The 12,587-nt window shown below is 39.8% G+C and overlaps 1 protein-coding gene across 3 annotated transcripts in view; it reads right to left on the bottom strand.

Moving 5' to 3' along the window:
• The window catches only part of LOC143158131 (uncharacterized), a 39,146-nt gene that overhangs the window by 25,501 nt on the left and 1,058 nt on the right, over positions 1-12,587 (bottom strand). For 2 of the 3 annotated variants that reach the window (XR_012994917.1, XM_076333682.1), the window contains exons 2-6: positions 8,896-9,094; positions 7,208-7,434; positions 3,931-4,050; positions 2,862-2,981; positions 1,521-1,640 (exon numbers count right to left, since the gene is read on the bottom strand). Coding sequence is in view for 2 of the 3 variants with exons in the window: in XM_076333682.1 (XP_076189797.1) it covers positions 1,521-1,640; positions 2,862-2,981; positions 3,931-4,050; positions 7,208-7,433 (586 nt within the window). In the remaining variant the exon portion in view is untranslated. The remainder of the gene's footprint in view (positions 1-1,520; positions 1,641-2,861; positions 2,982-3,930; positions 4,051-7,207; positions 7,435-8,895; positions 9,095-12,587) is intronic. The other variant, XM_076333683.1, reaches the window with a different exon arrangement.

Raw genomic sequence — 12,587 nt, 5'->3', positions numbered from 1 at the left:
AGTTTCAAAGGGAAAAGTGTTTAAAAACCAGCAAATAAAAAAAAGATAGGATAAAATGCAAATAAGCATTTTCATGTAGTTGGATCCTGCTTATCCACTCCCCCTTTGCAACATAAATACTTAAATGAGAAAGTAACACTTTCACCATGCTTCTCTCAGCCTTCTGGGAGATCTGATTGCAACTTCCCACGCTGGAGAGGGAAGCTGGTGGAATAAACACTACAGGAAGGGAAAGAAATGTTATTCATGGCTTTTATACAGGCCTTTACACAATTTGTACAGTAATTAATTAAAGTAAAATTAACAATTTACACAGTTTGCAAAAGCTAGAATAAGCTAGACTAACCTGATAACATTTCTTTTGGTAACTGTGGTTGAACTTATCTGTCTTGATACCAAGAAAATATCTATATCATGATAAGAAATATGCATAGTTAAGTAAGAGAAGTTGGTGACAAATGCAAGTAGTATATGATGGATAAAGAACTGACTGAAACCAAGCTGGCAGCAAGTTTTGCTGAATGGGAATGACCACCTGGAAGGAGGCTCTAAGTGGAATTCCACAAGGACTGGTCTGTAGTTGGTTTTGAACCAGAAAGTTAATGCAAAGGTGTGAGTGCAGCACTGTCAATGCAGGGGAGGACTGGAATATTTTACAAATAACAGACAAGTTAGAAGACTGAAGCAACAGAAACAGAATGAAACCTTATAGTACAAAATGCAGGGACATGCACTTGGAAACATTTGTTGCAGACCCTTAATTGGCGTCTGCTGAAAATAGTAGCAGAGGAGGAAAAAGACTAAGTGATTAAGTCAGCTGCAGGATAACAACATCACCATGATGCAATCACAAAAAATGCAAGTGTTATCATGAGATGTAACACAAAACATATTTCCACGGATGCCACAATAAAAGACACAGGTGCGACCCCAGCTGAAATACTGCACATTTCTGGTGACCTCTCTTTCAGAAAAGATGAATTCAAAATGGCACTTCTGCAGCATTTATGTACATCTTGGGACTGTAATGAAGCCTGAGGTCTGTGGTATCACAAAACAGCAGATGCAATTGCTACATGCCATTTCTGGAACATATCATTTACACCCAGAAGGGCTATGAGATGAATGGAGAGCCTCGCTTACAAGAGGAGTCTTAAATGAGCTTGGCTTTTTCAGTCTAGTAAAATGAAGAGAGCTCGTCAGCATAGACACCAGAGAGGCAGAACTACTGAAGCAAAAGCCAATGTAGACACTAATCAAGATAAGCTGGTCATGAATATATTTAGGTTGGAAATCAGAAAAAGGTTTGTAAGCATAAGAGAACTAAGGTCAGAAACACTGAGAAAAAGATCTTAACTAGAATCTCAAGAGGTTGAATTTATAATGTGGGAATACCAAAATTTGCTGCTGCATCTTGTAACTCTTAATCCAATTGCAAATAGGTTGTTTCACTTTGAAATATGAGATAAGAATTGAATGAATTCACTGCAGAGGATAAAGGGAAAGAACAGCACACTCACCTGAAACGGCCAAAGTCATGGTACAGGCACAGGAATTACACTGGACAGTGGGATCCTCTGATTCAAGCAGATCCAGAATTGGCTCAAGTAATCCCATTTGGACAACTAATTCTTTGTCAGCTATTCATAAATTCAAGAAAAAATGGACAAACAGAAAAGTAAACAGTTAATGCCTTTGTGAAAAGAATATATCTTCCTTTGACTGCTTTGGGGGTCTATATTACGATTATGCAAAATAGATCTAAGATGGAAACAGCCTGAAAGGCACTCACAGTCCCTAGCTTGGTTTGTTTGATTCCTCTTCAGACTCCTGAAAGAGTGTAAGAGATGTCAGAGGTTCTAGTTCAGAAGGTCCCAAATATTTCTGCTAGCAATTCTGTTTTCAAACATAAGGTTCATTTTGGAAAGTGCAACTGCAGCTTTCTAATAGGTTCACAATTTACTCAGCCCCCCACTCTTTTTCTTCTGAAGTCTACCCTTTAAATATTATTTTTCACTTGTAAATAGCGACATGATATTATTTGCAGCGAGATCCTTAAAAAAAGAAAAGAAAAAAGCTAGCTTCATTGAAGACTGACCCTGTCTTGTCAGGATATTATGTTATGGGATAGCGTGATGGAATACCCATGGTGGCCCAGGTGCCAGGGAGCACAGCAGTAGATGCAACAAAGACTCCATTGACAAGGTGCGGGGTGTTCATGCCCTGTCTATCAACATAAACTTTACTGGGAAGTTTTTCATCTGCAGCTCCCAGATGCTACCTCAATTACATTTGCCCCATTAGCTGCAGAAGAAAATGAATTCTATTAAACTTTTTTTTTTTTAAATCTGCAAGCAATTTAAGACCAAGGTCCAGTTAATAAATAACAAGAAAATGAGCACTGTCTCATTAAACATTTTTTTTTTTCAATCTGCAAGCAATTTAAGACCAAGGTCCAGTTAATAAATAACAAGAAAATGAGCACTGTCTCATAGGCAGAGTTTATTTCTAAGAGCTGTATCTGTCGCTTGAAAGGGTAAGTGGTGGGCTCTTGATCCAAGAATGAGAATAGTATAGCTGTTCCCACACCAGTCTGGGAATAATTTATCAGCCTTTGCACGCAGATCCAAGATCTCTTGCCACATGATATAATCTAGCTGGAGGGATCTGATATATCCTGGTGCCACCAGAATCTATGTGGCTTGCAGACAGAAACAGACTCACACCTGTCCTACCAGAAACACAAAAAAAGGAATTTGGATTTGTGTAGACCTGGGTGTGTAGATGTGCCCTCCTTCTGTCTGAGTCTGGCTGAAGAGATACTTTTTCACCTGAAGAGAGATGTGTTGTTAATTACTCACTATTTCCTTCCAGCAAGAAGTTGACAAGGGACAAGGAAGACATCTGCTGCACCTCCAGGTCAGCAGACCGTAGTAAGGCATAGAAGGGTTCCAGATGCTCCACAGGTAGGGGGACATTCACTACAGGAATGAGACGAAATATTCAGGAGTCTCATCGTTCACCGCAGTCACATTTTTCTCTTGTTGGTCTTAAGCCTCAGGTGCTACCATATATAGTTTGGTAGGTATGAGTGGTATTCCCCTTCATTTAAATTCCATTGCTACTAGCAAAACAGGGAAAGTTTCCTGAAAAGGTTTTGAATAATCAAGTACTTCAAAAACATCATGGGAAGGGAAGCAATATGCCTCGCTACCAAACAAGTCATTCCACCTCATAGCAGGTCCTCGTGTTGTAGCTATCTGCACTTTTTATCCAGCAAAAAATACATGGGATAAAGTTATCAAGCCAAGTGCCAGAATATTCTCCTTGAAGTAAATTTAACAAACAAACAAATAAGTAAATAAATTACAGCCTGCTTGTTGCTGGTATTTCTACCTTTTTGTAGGACCCAAACTCTTGCTGGAATTTTATTCGGCATATCTAGGCTGACCTCTAACCGTTTACAAATTACCTCAGGAGCCAAGTGCTCCCACAGAATAGTTGGGACAAAGAAGAATGTTTCCTTCGTAAATTTCCTCTACAATCTGGCCTCTAGAGCTTTGTCCTCTTCCAAAAATTATATAATATAAAACCTTAAATGATCATTATGTCCATTTCCTTCCACCATATTTTGACTGTGTTGCTCTCAAGAGATTCATTATACACTGACTCTAACTACTTTGGGTTCTACTGAGTTTTACAGAAATACTACAATTACATAAATGACAGTCTTTTATAATCATGAGAGAGATCTCATAGCAAAACCCAGAATGACTCTGCCCACACACAATGACAGCATTTCCATTTTCCTTAGCAAACAACATAGCATGAAAGAAAAAAAAAGAACTTTGATTCTTTGATTTCACAGTTGGAAATAATACTTTTATTTATAATTATGTGAAAATTTTCTAATGCACTGAGATAACTTACTGTGCTGACTCATGTGCAAGTAATAGAGGGCAGCAGACTGCTGTAAACCTGGGTTTTCTGAAAAGGCTAAGGTCCTCAAGGCTTCCAGAGGGTCCTTTCCAAGTGGTGACATTTCAAAACCTAAAGATGTACAATGGCAGCACAGACTCAATTACACCTGAAAAGGGTTAGTTTACAAAAAGAAATTAAAATTTACAGCCAACCAAACACATAAGGATTTTTGTACTGCAACAACTCCATAAAGCCCATCTATCCTTACTCATGTTTCCATGAGCAGAAGCAATAAATGAATCTGGAATAACCTGTCTTTGGCAATGCCTCTTGTGAAGCTCACAAAGCTAGTGATTGGAAGCAAGACAAATTATAACCTTTAGACACTTTTATGCTATCCAATATAAATGCAGGTGTTCTTGTTCTCCATAAAAATCTTTATCTTTTCCTGAATCATAGATGATCTTTGTTAAAATATATTTACTGAACATGGTATTCTTAGTTATGAGCTATAGAAAGAGTATGTATTTCTAATTTACTACATTTTAAGTTCACTGTGTTTCCTATCCTGGGTATTACAATAAAGGATTTCAGGGAATAGCAACATGGATTGCAAATGGGCTTGCCTCAGGCTCAAATTTCTAGCATGAGTCTACCTGTTCTCGAGTATGATAGTTCCCCTATGAATAAACCATATGTTCAGCAATAGCCATCAAGCAATAGCAATCATGCATGACTTCTCTAAGTCACTGTATAATGTACTTATAATGTGTGGAATGGAGCAGCAGAGAGGGAAAAAAAAAAGGGCCATTGAACCAATGCTCAATAGTAGCAACTGTTGAAAAGGTAATGTAGTATAAATTGAGTGGTGGAGCACACAACTATAAAATATTTTTTCAGACAATAGATTAAAGCAGTGCATTAAAGATTGAAATATCTCTATGAACAAGATCTAGCCATTTTACCTCCCATGGGAAAAAGAGATGTGAGGGGTGTGAGCTTTCATGCCTCAGTGCAAAACTCTGCAAGTATCTCAAGCCATTAGAAGCTGCTGACATGTCAAGAGTAGCAAACTCCTACTTTCAGGATTAGGTAAGTGGGCTTCACAGAAGAACTGCTTATATAGAGATCAATGTTGTTTAATAATTAACAATACACACAAAGGGAAGGACTAGCCAGCGCGTGCAAGGTTTTAGAGAAAAACCAAAAATCTCTTCATGTGGTTTAAATCTGTTCCTTACACACTGACTATCTGACTCTCCCATATATCTGTGCGTTTTTGTTTGGGAGAGTGATAAAGCAGAAGCCACTCAAAATCTTCACCTGCTTATAATATCAAGCATTTGCTGTCCTAGCTAACAGCTGATGATCAACCACGAAGTCCCTCCTTGCACCCAAACTGTCCAAATGTTGGCTCCCTGCTTACTATAATTTGTCCAGAACCGAGGATGACTTGTTCCACCTTGGAATAAAATATACAGGTGAGCACTAAAGTAAGAGGGATGTGTCTTGGTTCTCTTTGTGAGGCTTCCCTGCCTCCATCTGTCTTGGCAGCAGGATTTGGCCACTCAGAGAATTAACCTTGGTTCTTCTTCCTGAGTGCTGTGTATCACCTATCATGGGCATTGGGACCTCCCTGAGAGCGCACATTGCCATCTGTGCACTGCTGTCACAGAAGCTCTAGGCTCCCTGCTGCTGTACCCCAGCTCCTGAGGATCCAAGATGGACCAGCCTTTTGAAGATCCAGCTCAGAGAGGAAAGGATTTCTCAAGAAAACATACACTTATTCTTTTCAGAAAGCACCAGTGGGTGCTGCAAAGGGCCGTTCCAGCCTCACCATTTTTTCCAGACCACCCCTTCTTTGCACCTGACCCATCAGCTGAGCTGGGATACTGCCAAGATAGTCTCTGTATTACAGAGTCAGGAGCATGCTAGCCTTTGGAAAAAAAAGTTCAGACCTGGAAGATCCCCACTGTACACCAAGCTGAAAGGTCTAGTCCTATTCCGCATATGGACTTCAGGATTTAGCCAGCGCTTAATGTGCAACAATTAGTGAACCATATCAGCAGCACGGGACCCCCCACATTCATAAGGTAATGACACCAGCTAATACTAGCTGAGGCTAATTCACGCATGTTCCCAACAACCAGCGTCACAGCAATTATTCCAAAGGTTGTTCCATGACAGATCATTTCAAACAGCATTAACTGTGCCACACCAAGGAAAAGTGTCTCTCCTGGTCCCCCTCACACGATGGTTTTATGTCCCCAAGAAGGCAAATAAAGAAAGAGTAGTTTGTATTCCACACCCTTCACACAAATGAAAGTAGAAGGCTATGCAATTTTGTGTAGTAGTTTTAGCCCAAGGTTGTTAAACTTAAAGCAATGTACCCAATTAGCTGTGAGACAAAGCAAAACCAAACAAGCAACGACCCCTGCCCAAGCTTGAGACAAGGAATGATTTTAGGTTGGACAACTGACAAAACACACTCATCCGAGATGATATTCTGTGATGCAGGAGTGAAATAAAAGAAAGTTTTCCTACTGATATTGTTGTATCCTAGGACAGGATAGAGAGGACATCACAAGTAGATAAACAGGGGAATTAGGGAGGTAGCCTGTAAAGCAGAGGAGATACTTGAAGACTTATGGATCTACTTTGATTCAAGCAGAATCCTATGATTGTGTTCAAGCCCTGTGTCTAAAACGTTTGCACAAAAGCACTTAGGCAGCCCAGTTGCTTGGAACCTGAGGAAGTCCTGGGAGCTTAACGGCGCTTGTCCCAGGGTGACTTTGACCTTCCTTCCCCACATGTAGTGCAGACACCCCCAGTGCAAGTCCAGGTGTTCTCCAGCCAGCAACATGGATGTGCACAACTCGGCCAGGACCACGCTGTGATCTGCCCGCTCACAGCTCGGCACTCATGTAGCATCCAGTGTCGGTACAGCCTGTTTCCAGCTTGGTGACCTCAGTGACCGACTTCAAAAAATTAACTTCAATTACTAGAAGGACTCACTTTTATGAAACATATTTACATGGGTTATGTATTAACAGTGGTGGCAGAGCAAGAAAGTGACTGACCATTTCTACCTAAATCCAACTGTTACACCACTTGAGCCCTTGGTGTCCCATACACAAAGAAAATGCATTGTAGCTCTGGCCTCCTACATCACCAAGCTGCTTCCTGCCATGCCACAGCAGTTCAGCCAGCAATCTATTTTCAACTCACAAAACGAACCTCCTTGTTCTTTCCCAACCCCTTAGAAAAAAAAAACAAGCCCTCTTACCTGTTTCAATATGCTGCAGAAACTCCTGTGCTGTCACCCTCTCATGAGGCTGCAGGATAGGCTTGTACAGCTGTCTGGCTTTAGAGCTGTTTTGTTTTAAGCAGGAGCATTTGCTTATCAGAGTTACGCATTCCTTGATGCTGTGCACCAAGTCGGACGACATCCTCTGAACAAAGGCCACAAAGTCCCGCAGCAGCTGCATGCATCGTCCACACAGTTGACCCATTCTTGTTCCAACAGCAGCACAAAGCAAGAGGAAAAGGAAGGAGATGGAAATAAAAGTTCCTTCTCAACTTGTCCACGTTTTGCACTAACTTGCTGCCTCAGTGTTTGTCCTATCTTACAGATGTTATCACTACACCGTGTGCAGCTACTGTAAAGCAGGCAAGCTTCTGCATCCAAAAAACTACATTGCACAACAAGGCTGGTTTCTGCAGATCTCCCGGAGTCTACAAAATATTATTTAAAAGGCCGGACTGGAGCCACATTCAAACACCCTCCCTTTGCTTGAAGAAAAATAAAATGATGACCTAAACACATTTGTGGAGAACAAACAGATTTTAACACCTGGAGCATCCACCAAAGCCTTCATGAGGCTAGAAAAGCTCTGGGATAATGGAAAAAGCAACCTGTTTTTGTAAGGCAGCTTTCCACATGAAAGGTAGGCACCACCTTGTCTGCATGTGTACAAGCTGCAGCTGCCAATGGGAGAGGAAGATCAAAAAAAAAAAAAAAAAGGGAGCACACAAACAGGTTTTTCCAGTTTTTGCTGAAGCACGGACCAGAACAAAGGCCCTGTTGGGCAAACAGCTCCTAACTCAGCCAACTGAGATTTTGCAAATCAGCAAGAATAGAAAACTGGAAAAAAAAAATACAGTGGCCAAATGCATTTAGAACTATGTTTTCCTCCTGTCAAGCAAATCCTGCAGAGTGGGTTGGATAAGCTGGCAATACGAGGATGCAAAAATCATCTGCAGTTTTCATGCCGAAAAAGGAAGCAAAAGGAAAAAGAGCAGTTCTCCTTTTGCTCCACCCTTTTGCTTAATTCACCAGACTGGTGCATGTGCCCACCCTTAGTTGAACAGTTTTGCAAATGACCTTGGTCTAATTAATGTAGCAGGAAGTGACATTTGTAATATTCTTGAGGTTTCTAGTAAAATCTGGTTTGATTCAAGATCACCTTCATTACAAAACCAGTAGGTACTGGTCTGCTGAGTGTTGATCACTTTTATTAACTTCTCTTTACCCATGGATTTGATGGATTTATTCTAAACATTGCATTTGATACATTTATTGGTAAGTTTTAGCCTCACTGTCCTTTAATAGATCTTAAGTTTCTAAATAAATCATGTTTGAAAATCAACCCTTTGTTCTGCACCCAACTCCAAACACTGATGAACAGGCTCACCCAAATCTCACTGGTCTGTCCAGCTACTGCTATTTCTTCTCTTACTTACACATGATGCAATTTTCCTAAACACAAATACCACGCGGCACAGACAAACCCACCTACACCCATAAGCCAAAAGGTATGAGACCTCTATTACACAATGCAATCCATCACAAAGAATCAAGACTTTGATTTTTCTGGCTACTTCCTTCACCAGCTCTGCAAGCCCACCGAGTTCTGCTCTCTGTCTGGCTTCTTAATAGTATCAAAAGTGAGGCTAATGTGCCTATGTTCTCACCACGGCTTCTGGATCCTTTCAGCAGGGATCTTCTAAAATAGAGGGAACCCATGTGACTGTCAGGTCCTGCTTCTGCCACCACTTGCTTTTCACCTTTTGCTCGTGGTCTTCCACCCTTCGGCTTCCATCCTAAACGCAGTGAGGTGGCAGATCCCTGGGAACCCATCACATGCACCTTCTGTCTCTTGCTGTGTCCTGTCTACAGAACGGTAAGGTTTAATTGTTGTGAGATTTTTTTTTTAAGGTAATTTGAACTGTACTGCACGGAGATGAGAAAAAACCAGGACTGTTTCAATGAGACACTTGTTAGTAATGACTGCATTTCTGTAACATATTCTTACTAAGCATTTCAAAATGTATTACAAACATTAAAAAAGCCTTTCAATGTATCTGTAAGGAAGATATTCCCAAAATGGTTTAAAAACAAGTTGCAGTGCTGCCAAGCTCTTGTAACTCTATTTGAAATAAATGGGAGTTAAGAAACACACCACACCTGAAAATTAGGCTATAATTTGCCTAAAGGCATAAAACTCAGGTGTCCCGATACTTAGTTTGATGATTCAGTCAGGAAATTGTTCTTCTTTGATTTGAAACCGCTACTTGAAAGCTAGTATAGAAGGGGGTCTTCAAACCTCCTCTGAATTCACAATAGCTGCTGTAAAGGTAAAGGTTGCAACCATAAACCCAATGTTTTTGATTAGTTGCATGACCTAGGTATGTTTCCTTATCTGCTTGAACAAAATGTCAGCTCAAGACTGCAGAAGTGGAATGGGAAAAAAATTAGTAGTACCGTAATATTGTTAAACCATTTTGCTTATATTCTTCTAAAGAACATGTTCCAAATAGTAGAAGCCCCACACCCTGATTTTTTTTCCAAGGGAAAAAAATCAGTTCCTTTGTAAAGTGTTAAAAAAACCCTCTCCAAACCATTTCCATTCAGTTGTGTGCAAAGGAGACTTCCAAGTAGTAACCTTACTGTATGAAGACTATTTGGAATTCTGTATAAAATGCATTTGGAAGTTTAAATCTATTTGCCAAATAATAGATGAATGCTGTAGCTAAATGGCACTTTCAACAGAGAGCTTCCACTTGTCCAGCATTTTATCTGCTGTGTAGTTTCTCTGCAAAGGACAGAAAATATTGGGTTTTGGGCACAGTCCCTTAAGCATTCAATACTTGCAGCAGGTTTGTTTTGTTTTGAATTAAGAACAGAAAATCTAAAAATATATTTATTCATCTGCCATTTCACTCATGCAGCATGCCATTGCCTGAACCACTTCTTGTAATAGAAATTCCTTTATCTAGTTCGCAATGGTGCATAACTTTCGATTGCTCAAAAGTTGACTGGTACTGGAGAGATGTACACAAATACTCTTTTATAGTCCTCTTTCATACATTACCTGGGGCCTCTTCATTCTAACGGGCCCAAAAAACCCTCAGGCTTTGACATGAATATTGGAAAAAACAGAGGTCAACAGCTTTATTTGAGCCATGGTAGCAAATGCTTCCCTCTTAAAGGAAGAAAATGATAGCTTCAGGTTCTGGATTTTGGAAGTACTGTTATCACTGTGATTTTAATCAGTGGAAAAGATTTTTGGGGAGTGTAGGACAGAGGCAGGGACTGAGAAAATATGGAGTCTTATTTGACTTGTGTGCCAGTCAAATAAGAAAACAGATACTTAAAGGAATGCTTAAAAAGCAGTAAATTGAAAGAATATACGTATATTACTCAAGAATCCAAAACTTCAAGAATTTGAACTAATCAAATTTGCGTTTTATGAATTTGTCCCATGTAATTTTTTATTGCAACCTTTGTCTTATATACATTTCTTCCACTGTCTTCTCTAACCCTTCTGTTCAGGGGTGAGGAAAACACTGTACAGTTTAGAAAGCTGTAAGATGATGGCTGTGCATTACTGCTTGGTTAGCAACAGATTTGATTTAAAAGGCGATAGGTCCCCTAATGCCTAGCAGGTCTTTATTGTCCCCATACCTGCAGTTAAGGCCTCCTTGCTTGTACTAATTCAGTGCAACTGCTCTTTAAACTGGATCTATGAAATTCTGTGGCTTCCAAATAACAACCAAAAAAATCAACAAACCAAAGGTATTAAGTTCTTAAACTGGATCTACCACTGACAGAATAGTGAAATAAAATCATGAATTAGAAAAAAATGGTTGAGGAAGCAGAACAGTTCTAAACCCTGAGTCTGATGTGTGTAACTTACATTACTACTAAGCTTTTTAAAATGTATCTTTTATATATATTTTTTTTTAAATATATATATGTGTGTGTGTGTATGTATATATTCACCATTAAGATTTCAGGAAGAATTCAGGCTGAACAGAAACAGACTATAGTCATTTAAGCAGGGAGGAAGCCAGATGCGAGGGCTTGATAGATCCAGATTTGTGAAAAACTGCCAGGGGTTACTTCATTGCATAGTTAGGCAGAGCTTTGTTTGCATTCACTGCAATTTCTGTAGAGTATAAAGGAAGTTGCTCTCACTGCATCAAACTCCTTGGCTGAGGTATTTGCTCATCCTCGCTCAGAGGGAGAGTGCCATCTACTGAAGCATCCCCTTTACACAGCTCCCTTGAGACTTGTACTACTCATGGATTGACAAAATTTACCGACGGGGGATGTAAAACTGAGCAAGGTTTTAACAGGAGGAGAAGCTGCTTTAGGTGTGAATCCCTATTGTAAAGTAACATTTCATGAAGAGATTAGAAACAACCTCTGGTTGTTTCATGAAGAGATTAAAAACAAACCTCTGGGTTTCTTCATTCTTAAGAAATCTTTGGAATTGAGGTTACATTATCATTTTGTAACACTTAAGAGTGGCATTCCCTGATGGGATGCTGACTATTAACCATGGACTTTCCTACTCGTTTTGTCTTTCTACATTAGTGCTCAGAAGATGTACAAGTACTCGGCCGACTCACTCAGTAGTGAGCACATCTGCTAACAGTCAGCAAGAGTTTGGCTTAGGCCAGTGATGACACAGTATTATTGTGCCACTTTGTCTACATGTAACTTCCTGTTGCCTTGAATCTTGTACTTTATTGTAAATTTTCTGGACTGTTGCTGCATTCAAATAAAGCGGCATTTTGTGTCATGCCCAGAGCTACTATCTCCTATGATAATAATAAACACATAAATTAAGATTTGGCAAATTTTTTGCTTTGTAGCAAAAGATAGTGCCTCTAAAACATCAAAGGTAGGTCAGAGGTGCCTACGTACCTTAGAAGTTTGAACAAACTGTAACAAAAAAACACATCTGAAATTTTATGAGGTAAATTACCATGCAAAGGCAGGGCATCAAGTATTTGAAGAAGTATACCAGCTTGCAGGACAGAGGTGAAAGGAGACCTGTCAGGTTGTGTTTCATGGACAATATGTGTTTCAAGGCACAGGTGCATGTCCTGATTTTGCTAACAAGGGGCTGCACTGAAGCATCACACAGCCCATAGCTCAATGTCAAATTCTTGATAAAACGAGGAATGAACAAAACTTGAAACAACTTGCAATATTTGCCATTAGGCAAATACATTTAAAATAATTAAAATATATTTGCAAAAAGTTTCACATTATAGGTTTTTTGTTTTGTTTTCTTATGGGCCCGTAGTATGTTGTCTTAAATACAATGGAGAACTGAAAGAGTAGAAGTGACCACCCTTTCTGTCCCAGTAAG

This window comes from Aptenodytes patagonicus, chromosome 3, assembly GCF_965638725.1.
Source record: "Aptenodytes patagonicus chromosome 3, bAptPat1.pri.cur, whole genome shotgun sequence".
NCBI lineage: Eukaryota > Metazoa > Chordata > Aves > Sphenisciformes > Spheniscidae > Aptenodytes > Aptenodytes patagonicus.
This window is presented reverse-complemented; position numbering and strand designations above follow the sequence as displayed.